This window comes from Oncorhynchus mykiss, chromosome 8, assembly GCF_013265735.2.
Source record: "Oncorhynchus mykiss isolate Arlee chromosome 8, USDA_OmykA_1.1, whole genome shotgun sequence".
Classification (NCBI taxonomy): Eukaryota; Metazoa; Chordata; class Actinopteri; order Salmoniformes; family Salmonidae; genus Oncorhynchus; species Oncorhynchus mykiss.
Window position 1 is genome coordinate 48,758,520 of NC_048572.1, and position 13,282 is coordinate 48,771,801.

At 43.1% G+C, this 13,282-nt stretch overlaps 1 protein-coding gene across 4 annotated transcripts in view; it reads left to right on the forward strand.

The window, feature by feature from the left end:
- The window catches only part of tnk2b (tyrosine kinase, non-receptor, 2b), a 124,605-nt gene that overhangs the window by 79,707 nt on the left and 31,616 nt on the right, over window positions 1-13,282 (forward strand). For all 4 annotated transcript variants that reach the window (XM_021612735.2, XM_021612733.2, XM_021612732.2 and 1 more), the window contains exon 3: window positions 6,684-6,754. In XM_021612735.2, coding sequence (XP_021468410.1) covers window positions 6,684-6,754 — 71 coding nt within the window. The remainder of the gene's footprint in view (window positions 1-6,683; window positions 6,755-13,282) is intronic.

Here is a 13,282-nt window from a genome sequence, read left to right on the forward strand (position 1 = left end):
GTATGTATGTGTATGACCAATAGCCTATGTTTGTGTGTGTATATATACATATTGTGGATTAGAAAGAGCATGGCCGAGATGCGTGTGTCTGCCGCTCCACCCTACCCCGCCCCTACATGAAATAGCCTATTTGAGGCTGTTGAGGGGAGGGCAGGCCCACAACAATGGCCAAAGTGAAATGGAGACAGTAGATACAGCTGGTCTGTTGTAATATAATAAAGACAGTAGATGTAGCTGGTCTCTCATAATATAATAGAGACAGTAGATCTAGCAGGTCTATAATAATATATTCAACCTTATGTTCCCTGTACTCCATATACAGAAGGGCAAAAAAGTATTTAGTCAGCCACCAATTGTGCAAGTTCTCCCATTTAAAAAGATGAGAGAGGCCTGTCATTTTCATCATAGGTATACTTCAACTATGACAGACAAAATGAGAAAAAAAATCCAGAAAATCACAATGTAGGATTTTTAATAAATTTATTTGCAAATTATGGTGGAAAATAAGTATTTGGTCAATAACAAAAGTTTATCTCAATACTTTGTTATATACCCTTTGTTGGCAATGACAGAGGTCAAACGTTTTCTGTAAGTCTTCACAAGGTCTTCACACACTGTTGCTGGTATTTTGGCCCATTCCTCCATGCAGATCTCCTATAGAGCAGTGATGTTTTGGGGCTGTTGCTGGGCAACATGGACTTTCAACTCCCTCCAAAGATTTTCTATGTGGTTGAGATCTGGAGACTGGCTAGGCCACTCCAGGACCTTGAAATGCTTCTTACGAAGCCACTCCTTCGTTGCCCGGGCAGTGTGTTTGGGATCATTGTCATGCTGAAAGACCCAGCCACGTTTCATCTTCAATGCCCTTGCTGATGGTAGGCTTTGTTACTTTGGTCCCAGCTCTCTGCAGGTCATTCACTAGGTCCCCCCGTGTGGTTCTGGGATTTTTGCTCACCGTTCTTGTGATCATTTTGACCCCACGGGGTGAGATCTTGCGTGGAGCCCCAGATCGAGGGAGATTATCAGTGGTCTTATTATGTATGTATTCCATTTCCTAATAATTGCTCCCACAGTTGATTTCTTCAAAACAAGCTGCTTACTTATTGCAGATTCAGTCTTCCCAGCTTGGTGCAGGTCTACAATTTTGTTTCTGGTGTCCTTTGACAGTTCTTTGGTCTTGGCCATAGTGGAGTTTGGAGTGTGACTGTTTGAGGTTGTGGACAGGTGTCTTTTATACTGATAACAAGTTCAAACAGGTTCCATTAATACAGGTAACGAGTGGAGGACAGAGGAGCCTCTTAAAAAAGAAGTTACAGGTCTGTGAGAGACAGAAATCTTGTTTGTTTGTAGGTGACCAAATACTTATTTTCCACCATAATTTGCAAATAAATTCATAAAAAATCATACAATGTGATTTTCTGGATTTTTTTTCTCATTTTGTCTGTCATAGTTGAAGTGTACCTATGATGAAAATTACAGGCCTCTCTCATCTTTTTAAGTGGGAGAACTTGCACAATTGGTGGCTGACTAAATATTTTTTTGCCCCACTGTATATGTTTATTATACCTGTTGATATAGGGCTCATATGTGAAACTATTCTAACTGAACATTTTATTTCACAGTGACACTGACTCCGAATGTGAGCCCCAGTGCCAAGGTGTCCATCCCCACTGAAGCTGGTTCATCCAGCCGGACACCTGTTGTCTCAGTGCTACTGGGGAATGGACCGCAAAAAATGTCCCCAATCCAACTGCAATAAAGGACTACAACAAGAGCATGGGAGGTGTGGACCTGTCAGATGCGCTGATAGGCTATTACAATGTTCTCCATAAGACGATGAAATGGTACAAGACCTTCTATCATTTCATTGACATTGCTGTGGTGAATGCATTCATTCTACACAAGGAAATGACTAAGAGCTGTGGAAAGCCCCCCATCTCACAGCTAGCCTTCAGAGAGCTGCTCATCAAGGAGCTACAGCACCACTGCACCACGTTCTGGCCCCTCTACCTCTGTCCCTTCTGCTCCTGCCACAAGTGGTGTTCATCTGCCCAAATGTATTTCTGCAGGCATGGATGTGCCTCAGGGCCAAAAGGGCACAGCATGGAGGTGTCGCTGTGTTCTTTGCAAAATGAAGTCCCCCATCACCTGCACCACATGCTTGGTGACCCTCTGCTTTACAGCAGAAAGAGACTGCTACGGCACCTGGCATCAGCAGCACAATATTGTGTAGAGGACTGAGGGTCTTCCAAATATTGAAAGTTTTATTTCGTAAATGTATATATTTTTTAAAATGTTTTTTCTCCATTATTTGGGGGTGTGTGTTAGAATACCATTTTGTTATTTTGTATATAGTTATTCCATCCAAAATGTATAACTTCACCAATTTGGCCACTTGGGTACATTTGGGCTACTTGTGTGGGACACCTGGGTGACTTCGTGATAAATGTCATGTAGCACACTCATTTTGGAAGTTATCATTCTGAAACTTTGCACAAGTACTGTTGCCCTCTTATGTTTTTCACTGAATGTGTCCCCATCATCCTATCTGAATGTTTGTTTTGTCTTGTTCATTTTAAAGATGATGATACAACAATAAAAATGAAAATACTTATGGTCTTTTCATTGTATTATCTAAACCAGATCTATTGTGTTATTCTCTTACATTCAATTCACATTTACACAAACTTCAGAGTGTTTTCTTTCAAATGAAACCAAGAATATGCATCTGAGTGTGTTGAAGCACCTTTGGCAGTGATTACAGCATTGAGTTTTCTAGGGTATGACATTACACTTTTGGCACACCTGTATTTGGGAAGATTCTCCCATTCTTCTTTGCAGATCCTCTCAAGCCCTGTCAGGTTGGATGGGGAGCGTTGCTGCACAGCTATTTTAAGGTCTCTCCAGAGATGTTCGATCGGGTTCAAGTCCGGGTTCTGGCTGGGCCACTCAAGGGCATTCAGAGACTTGTCCCGAAGCCAATCCTACTTTGTCTTGGCTGTGTGCTTAGTGCGTTCTCCTGTTGGAAGGTGAACCTTCACCCCAATCTGAGGTCGTGAGCGCTCCCAGTCCCTGCCGCTGAAAAACATTCCCACAGCATGATTCTGCCACCACCGTGCATCCTCGTAGGGATGGTGTCAGGTTTCCTCCAGACCTGACGCTTGGATTTCAGGCTAAAGAGTTCAATCTTGGTTTCATCAGATCAGAGAATCTTATTTCTCATGGTCTGGGAGTCTTTAGGTGCCTTTGGGCAAACTCCAAGCAGGCCTTCATGTGCCTTTTACTGAGGAGTGACTTCCGTCTGGCCACTGCCATAAAGGCCTGATTGGTGGAATGCAGCAGAGATACTTGTCCTTCTGGAAGGTTCTCCCATCTCCACAAAGGAACTCTGGAGCTCTGTCAGTGACCATCAGGTTCTTGGTCACCTCCCTGACCTAGGCCCTTCTCCCCCAATTGCTCAGTTTGGCTGGGCGGCCAGCTCTAGGAAGAGTCTTGGTGGTTCCAACTAACTGTATTCTGTTAGGCTAGATTTCACTCTGTTGTCGTGGAATTAACCGGTAATTACACCCTTAAAATGTAATTTCCCCTAACACAGGCGTGCGTCCTTAAGCACATTAGTGGGAGAGCAAAAAAAGTAGTCTTCCTTTCCATTTGTCACTCTCTAAGCCCCCCTCTCAATGCCTCTCTACTCACTCGGATTTCCATTGTCCTCCCTTTTCTCTCTTTTTCTGGTTTTCACTCCTTCCATTTACGTTGTCTGTAGCTGAGCTCAGCGATGCAACCTGTGAGTTGATTCTTTAAAAAAAAGTTGTAAATCATTCAAATACATTGAGTATACAAAATATCAGCTACTACAGCGATTTCATTCACTGCAACACTTAACAAATAGCTGCAGTTGGTTTCAGAATGGGTGGCAAGGAATAAGTTAGAACTAAATATTTCAAAAACTGAAAGCATTGTATTTGGGACAAATCATTCACTAAACCTCAAGTAAACTGTTCACTGCGGACATACCAATAATGTGGAAATTGAGCAAACCTGTCATGGTCAAACATGTTGATACAACAGTAATTTAGTGATGTCACTTGTTAAATTGATGTCAGGTTAAAGAAGGAATTTTAAGCCTTTTTAATTTTAAGACAATTGATACATGGGTGTATTTATTTGTATTCTTTTTTTAAAACATTTTATTTAACTAGGTAAGTCAGTTAAGAAATTCTTATTTTCAATTATGGCCTAGGAACAGTGGGTTAACTGCCTTGTTCAAGGGCAGAATTACAGATTTTTACCTTGTCAGCTCTGGGAATTGATCTTGCAACTTTCCAGTTACTAGTCCAACACTCTAACCACTAGGCTACTTGCCACCCCATTGGAATGTAGCCAACATACACTCTATGTGTTCCATTCAGGGTGAATGGGTAAGACAAAATGCTTAAATGCCTTTGAATGGGGTATGGTAGTATGTGCCAGGCGCACTGTTTTGTGTCAAGAACTGCAAAGCTCCTGTGTTTTTCACACTCAACAGTTTCCCATGTTTATCAAGATTGGTCCACCACTCAAAGGACATCCTGCCAACTTCACTTTAGGAAGCATTGGAGTCAAGGGTGTTTAGTATAGAGTGTATGTTGGCTACATTCCAATGACCATACTAGGATGCCACTTAAAATACATACCCAATCAATCAAATGTATTTACTAATATTACAAAATAAAACTTTGATCACTGCACTACACAAATTGTAACCAATCACAGCACAATCACTGCATAAAATGGTTCGATCAAGCCGCACGTCAACAAAACTTTCCCCCGTCAGCGCATTTTCGTAATAACTTGATGTTAAGGGATTTTTTATCAATAATGACTAATTATGTATACATTTCAATCAGGACTGACTAATCAGAATACTATTATGTTACTGTATAGATGTATGAATTTTCTTTTAATCCTAGTACTGAATATAATGTGTGTAATTATAATCAAGAATTAGAACAAAGACTGTCTGTTCCTTGGTAGAAACGAATGAACTTATCGTCAGACTGGCTAGAATGCTTATCTACACAGAGAGACCTTGGCCTGGTCTTAAATTATCTAAACTAGTGGAGGACGATGTAGGAAGGCTTGAGAACTATACTGCCATTGTACCGGAATGGAGCAGGGGCGGGACAGTTTGAAACCTAATGATTTCATTTTCAGTTTATAACCTGTTGTAAATTATATCATGTTCAATATTCTCGAGAATAAATGCAATTGCTTGATTTTGAGACTGGTCTCCACCCATTTTATGCAAATAAGTATCTTACAAATTCTTAGAAATGGGCTGAGTGCATTAATTGAATTGGGTAATAAACATATAGGAATTTAATTCCTCTATCACTTGAAGAAAATCATCTCAAATTGCAATGCAAAATGTCAGAAGTGCTACATCTAAATCGAGCAGAATCCTGGAGGGACTGAACAGTACAGAACAGTGCAGAACAGGGGATGCTTTTCTTATGTATCAAGTACAGCAATGGTGCCCAACTCTCCTCCGAGAGGGCTACCCCTTCTGGAAGCTTTTGCAACAACCCTAATCTTGCCTGATTCTACTAATTAGCGGACCAGGACCTTGATTAGCTGAGTTGAAGGAGTTACAGCACAACAGGGTTGGAGCAAAAGCTTGCATTGCCAGTTTACTAAGATACAGTTCATATAAGGAAATCAGTCAATAAAAATTGATTCAGTAGGCTCTAATTTATGGATTTCACATGAATGGGCTGGGGCACAGTAATAGGTCCACCCACTTGGGAGCCAGGTCCAGCCAATCCGTTTTCCCCCACAAAAGGGTTTTATTACAGACAGAAATACTCCTCAGTTTCATCAGCTGTCTGGGTGGCTGGTCTCAGATCATACCGCAGGTGAAGAAGCTGGATGTGGAGGTCCTGGGCTGGTGTGGTAAAACATGGTCTGTGGTTGTGAGGCAGGTTGGACTTACTGCCAAATTCTCTAAAATGATTTTGGAGGCGGCTTATGGTAGAGAAATTAACTTTACATTCTCTGGCAACAACTCTGGTGGGCATTCTTGCAGTCAGCATGCTAATTGCACGCTCCCTCAAAACTTGAGACATCTGTGGCATTGTGTTGTGACAAAACTGCACATTTTAGAGTTGCCTTTTATTGTCCCTAGCACATATTGCACCTGGGTAATGATCATGCTGTTTAATCAGCTTCTTGATATGGCACACCTGTCAGGTGGATATATTATCTTGGCAAAGGAGAAATGCTCACTAACAGAGATGTAAACAAATTTGTAGACACAATATGAGAGAAATTAGCTTTTTCTGGGATCTTTTATTTTAACATTTCTGGGATCTTTTATTTCAGCTCATGAAACATGGGACCAACACTTTACTTGTTGCGTTTATATTTTTGTTCAGCATAGAATAGGATATTCACATATGAACAGGTCCAGAGAGTTTAGCATTAGCATAACAATGATTGTTATGTAAGCAACTCAGTGTTTGGTTTAGAACACTCTTCTTCCCATACATTAATGAATGATGATGAATTGAATATGACTATCACTATCACATGCCATAGTGATATCACTGTAGTTTGGGAGAAGTAGTTTCTGATTCTTGGTCTACATAGTCAGTGACATTATCCTTCTCGCGCCCTCCCTCTCTCTGTCGTGGGTGTCGCTACAGGGCAGAGACGGCTGTGGGAGGCGGTCAAGAGGAGGAAAGCCATGTGCAAGCGGAAGTCCTGGATGAGCAAGGTACAGTACACAAACGCATACATGCAGATACCCTACATACGAATATAATACATGCAGTACACTCACTCTACAGTACAAACTATCTGTCTCGCACATGCACAATGACTCTAACATATTAACATGTGCTCGTGTGTATATGTTCGTTTGCTCATACTGTGTCTTGATCCATCCTCTCGCACATTGTCAATCTCTGTTCCTTGTGGACAATAGGACGTGTTATCTTTGGTCTGAATTCACTGTTCCCATAGCTTGGTTTTACATTTACATCAATTGAGCTGAGCAGTTGTGTATACTATGGAGTTGTATGGGGAGGTTAGATGTCTGATTCATTTGTGTGAGCGTGCACATGTACAGGTAACTGCCAAAATAAAGGAAACACCAACAAAGTGTCTTTAAAGTGTCACACTGATCCTCAACATGGGGGGGCCCTCAGCTGTGCATGCTTAGTCCCCTCCTGTACTCCCTGTTCACCCACGAATGCGTGGCCAAGCACGACGCCAACACCACCATTAAGTTTTCTGACGACACGACAATAGTAGGCCTGATCACCGACAACGATTAGACAGCCTATAGGGAGGAGGTCGGAGACCTGGCAGTGTGTTCAAATCCCATTCATTTATATAGCCCTTCTTACATCAGCTGATATCTCAAAGTGCTGTACAGAAACCCAGCCTAAAACCCCAAACAGCAAGCAATGCAGGTGTAGAAGCACGGTGGCTAGGAAAAACTCCCTAGAAAGGCCAAAACCTTGGAAGAAACCTAGAGAGGAACCAGGCTATGAGGGGTGGCCAGTCCTCTTCTGGCTGTGCCGGGTGGAGATTATAATAGAACATGGCTAAGATGTTCAAATGTTCATAAATGACCAGCATGGTCAAATAATAACAATCACAGTAGTTGTCGAGGGTGCAGCAAGTCAGCACCTCAGGAGTAAATGTCAGTTGGCTTTTCATAGCCGATCATTAAGAGTATCTCTACCGCTCCTGCTGTCTCTAGAGAGTTTAAAACAGCAGGTCTGGGACAGGTAGCACATCTGGTGAAGAGGTCAGGGTTCCATAGCCGCAGGCAACACAGTTGAAACTGGAGCAGCAGCACGGCCAGGTGGACTGGGGACAGCAAGGAGTCATCATCCCAGGTAGTCCTGAGGCATGGTCCTAGGGCTCAGGTCCTCCGAGAGAGAGAAAGAGAGAATTAGAGAGAGCATACTTAAATTCACACTGGACACCGGATAAGACAGGAGGAGTTCTCCAGATATAACTGACTGACCCTAGCTCCCCGACACATAAACTACTGCAGCATAAATACTGGAGGATGAGACAGGGTCAGGAGACACTGTGGCCCCATCTGATGATACCCCCGGACAGGGCCAAACAGGTAGGATATAACCCCACCCACTTTGCCAAAGCACAGCCCCCACACCACTAGAGGGATATCTTCAACCACCAACTTACCATCCTGAGACAAGGCTGAGTATAGCCCACAAAGATCTTCGCCACGGCACAACCCAAGGGGGGGGCGCCAACCCAGACAGGAAGATCACGTCAGTGACTCAACCCACTCAAGTGATGCACCCCAGTAAGCCAGTGACTCAGCCCCTGTAATAGGGGCTGAGTCACTGTGGAGAGAGGGGAACCGGCCAGGCAGAGACAGCAAGGGCGGTTCGTTGCTCCAGAGCCTTTCCGTTCACCTTCACACTCCTGGGCCAGACTACACTCAATCATATGACCCACTGAAGAGATGAGTCTTCAGTAAAGACTTAAAGGTTGAGACCGAGTCTGCGTCTCTCACATAGGTAGGCAGACCATTCCATAAAAAGTTAGCTCTATAGGAGAAAGCCCTGCCTCCAGCTGTTTGCTTAGAAATTCTACGGACAATTAGGAGGCCTGCGTCTTGTGACCGTAGCGTACGTGTAGGTATTTATGGCAGGACCAAACGGAAAGATAGGTAGGAGCAAGCCCATGTAATGCTTTGTAGGTTAGCAGTAAAACCTTGAAATCAGACCTTGCCTTAACAGTAAGCCAGTGTAGGGAGGCTAGCACTGGAGTAAAGGATCACATTTTTTGGTTCTAGTCAGGATTTTAGCAGCCGTAGTTAGCACTAACTGACGTTTATTTAGTGCTTTCTCCGGGTAGCCGGAAAGTAGAGCATTGCAGTAGTCTAACCTAGAAGTAACAAAAGCATGGATTAATTTTTCTGCATAATTTTTGGACAGAAATCTTCTGGTTTTTGCAATGTTACGTAGATGGAAAAAAGCTGTCCTTGAAACAGTCTTGATATGTTTGTCAAAAGAGAGATAAGGGTCCAGAGTAACGCCGAGGTCCTTCACAGTTTTATTTGAGACGACTGTACAACCGTCAAGATTAATTGTCAGATTCAACAGAAGATCTCTTTGTTTCTTGGGACCTAGAACAAGCATCTCTGTTTTTCCCGAGTTTAAAAGTAGAATATTTGCTGCCATCCACTTCCTTATGTCTGAAACACAGGCTTCTAGTGAGGGCAATTTTGGGGCTTCACCATGTTTCATTGAAATGTACAGCCTTGTGTCATCCGCATAGCAATGAAAGTTAACATTATGTTTTCGAATGACATCCCCAAGAGGTAAAATATATAGTGAAAACAATAGTGGTCCTAAAACAGAACCTTGAGGTGCATCAAAATGTACATTTGATTTGTCAGAGGACAAACCATTCACAGAGACAAACTGATATCTTTCTGACAGATAAGATCTAAACCAGACCAGAACTTGTCCGTGTAGACCAATTTGGGTTTCCAATCTCTCCGAAAGAATGTGGTGATCGATGGTATCAAAAGAGCACAAAGGTCTAGGAGCACGATGACAGATGCAAAACCTCAGTCTGATACCATTAAAAGGTAATTTACCACATTCACAAGTGCAGTCTCGGTGCTATGATGGGGTCTAAAACCAGACTGAAGCATTTCATATACATTGTTTGTCTTCAGGAAGGAAGTGAGTTGCTGGGCAACAGCTTTTTCTAAACTCTTTGAGAGTAATGGAAGATTCGATATAAGCCGATAGTTGGTTATAGTTTCTGGGTCAAGGTTTGGCATTTTCAGGAGAGGAAAAATTACTGCCACTTTTAGTGAGTTTGGTACACATCCGGTGGATAGAGAGCCGTTTATTATGTTCAAGTGTTTTAGTACTATATCTCTTGACAATGATGAAAATAATAATGACCTCTAAACCAAGCACAGGAAGCAGCTATTTCAGTAGTTTAGTTGGAATAGGGTCCAGTATGCAGCTTGAAGGTTTAGAGGTCATGATTATTTTCATCATTGTGTCAAGAGATATAGTACTAAAACACTTGATCCTAGGTCCTGGCAGAGTTGTGCAGACTCAGGACAACTGAGCTTTGGAGGAATATGCAGATTTAAAGAGGAGTCCGTAATTTGCTTTCTAATGATCATGATCTTTTCCTTAAAGAAGTTAATTAATTTCTTACTGCTGAAGTGAACTCCATCCTCTCTTGGGGAATGCTGCTTTTCAGTTAGTTTTGCGACAGTATCAAAAATACATTTCGGATTGTTCTCATTTTCCTCAATTGGAAAAATAGGATGATCGAGCAGCAGTGAGGGCTCTTCGATACTCCACGGTACTGTCTTTCCAAGCTAGTCGGAAGACTTCCAGTTTGGTGTAGCGCCATTTCCGTTCCAATTTTCTGGAAGCTTGCTTCAGAGCTCATGTATTTTCTATATACCAGGGAGCTAGTTTATAATGACACATGTTTTTGGTTTTTAGGGGTGCATCTGCATCCAGGGTATTGCGCAAGGTTAAATTGAATTCCTCAGTTAGATGGTTAACTGATTTTTGTTCTCTGACGTCCTTGGGTAGGCAGAGGGAGTCTGGAAGGGCATCAAGGAATCTTTGGGTTGTCTGAGAATTTATAGCACAACTTTTGATGCTCCTTGGTTGGGGTCTGAGCAGATTATTTGTTGCGATTGCAAATGTAATAAAATGGTGGTCCGATAGTCCAGGATTATGAGGAAAAACATTAAGATCTACAACATTTATTCCTTGGGACCAGAGTATGACTGTGACAGTGAGTAGGTCCAGAGACATGTTGGACCAAACCCAATGAGTCGATGATGGCTCCAAAAGCCTTTGGAGTGGGTCAGTGGACTTTTCCATGTGAATATTAAAATCACCAAAAATGTGAAAATTATCTGCTATGACTAGAAGGTCCGATAGGAATTCAGGGAACTCAGTGAGGAACGCTGTATATGGCCCAGGAGGCCTGTAAACAGTAGCTATAAAAAATGATTGAGTAGGCGGCATACGTTTCATGACTAGAAGCTCAAAAGACGAAAACATATTTTTTCTGTGTGTAAATTGAAATTCGCTATCGTAAAAATTAGCAACACCTCCGCCTTTGCGGGATGCACGGGGGATATGGTCACTAGTGTAACCAGGAGGTGAGGCCTCATTTAACACAATAAATTCATCAGGCTTAAGCCATGTTTCAGTCAGGCTAATCACATCAAGATTATGATCAGTGATTAGTTCATTGACTATAACTGCCTTTGAAGTGAGGGATCTAACATTAAGTAGCCCTATTTTGAGATGTGAGGTATCACAATCTCTTTCAATAATGGCAGGAATGGAGGAGGTCTTTATCCTTGTGAGATTTCTAAGGCGAACACCGCCATGTTTAGTTTTGCCCATCCTAGGTCGAGGCACAGACACGGTCTCAATGGGGATAGCTGAGCTGACTACACTGACTGTGCTAGTGGCAGGCTGGCTAACAGCCTGCTGCCTGGCCTGCACCCTATTTCATTGTGGAGCTAGAGGAGTTAGAGCCCTGTCTATGTTGGTAGATAAGATGAGAGCACCCCACCAGGGTTGCCAGGACAACAACGAAATGTGAGCAAGACAAAGGAGCTGATTGTGTACTACAGGAAAAGGAGGTCCGAATATGCCCGCATTCACATCGACGGGGCTATAGTGGAGCGGGTCGAGAGTTTCAAGTTCCTTGGTATCCACATCACCAACAAACTATCATGGTCCAAACACACCAAGACACTAGTGATGAGGGCTTGACAACACCATTTCCCCCTCAGGAGAGGGGGCATGGGATTTGGCATGGGATCCTCAAAAAGTTATACAGCTGCTCCATCCAGAGCATCCTGACCGGTTGCATCACCACCTGGTATGGTAGCTGCTCGACATCCGACACATGTAAGGTGTTACAGAGGGTAGTACGTACGGCCCAGTACATCACTGGGGCCAAGCTTCCTGCCATCCAGGACCTATATACCAGGCGGTGTCAGAGGATACCGTGTTCGAGACACTTAAATATTTTAAAGGGCACACATACACAATCCATGTCTCAATTGTCTCAATGCTTAAAAAATCCTTATTTAACCTGTCCCCTCCCCTTCATCTACACTGATTGAAACAGATTTAACAAGTGACATCAATAAGGGATCATTGCTTTCACATGGATTCACCTGGTCATTCTATGTCTTGGAAAGAGCACGTGTTCTTAATGTGTTGTACACTCAGTGTACACAGAACGCATAGAGACGGACAGACTCTAGTATGCTCACAAACTTACAGTGCACACATACTAATGCATGCACACATTCAGCTTGGCTGACTCTATCGTTGTCAATTGAGTTTGCATATGACCCCTGAGTCGGCTATACCTCTGAACTGTACCCCAAACTGTCTGCTGAATAACCACACACACACACACACACACACACACACACACACACACACACACACACACACACACACACACACACACACACACACACACACTTACTCACTGCCATGTCACTCTCTGATGTCTAGTAGTAGGGAACTGCAGGCCTCTGGGATGCAGACTGCAGTGTTGGCCGCTCCAGCCAGAATGCAGCCAGGCTGAGGAGATGATAGCTTTCTAAAATTACACGTGTGTGTTTCCGCTTCTGGCACTAACCACCCGTCCAAATAATCTGCCTCCTCAGCCACTGACTGTGTTTGTGTGTGTGTGTGGGGGACGGCTCGGAGTGTTTGTTTGTGTGTACGGCTATCTGTGTGTGTGGTTCGTTTAGGGTTGTGTGCTGGTCTTCCATCTTCACTATTTAAAAAACTGTCCCATCCCCCATTTAGAACACCAGACTCACCACCGAGACATACACGCACACACTGAAGAAGACTCATTGATACACACACCACACCACAGACATGTGGAGCTGTAAAAATCCCCTCAGCCAGTAATGTCCAACTCCAGCTTTAAACACGGAGGAAAGGGGCTTGATTTTTGTTCCTACTCACTGACACTGGGCCTCCCTGCTACCTAAGACTTCAGCCCCTGCCTCCACTTTAACCAAGTCCAAGGCTTTAATCTAATAGGGTGCTCTAACGAATGCTCTTCCGATCGGCAGTCTAATTCTTGCCTTGTTCAATCAATCAAATGTATTTATAAAGCCCTTCTTACATCAGCTGATGTCACAAAGTGCTGTACAGAAACCCAGCCTAAAACCCCAAACAGCAAGCAATGCAGGTGTAGAAGTACGGTGGCTAGG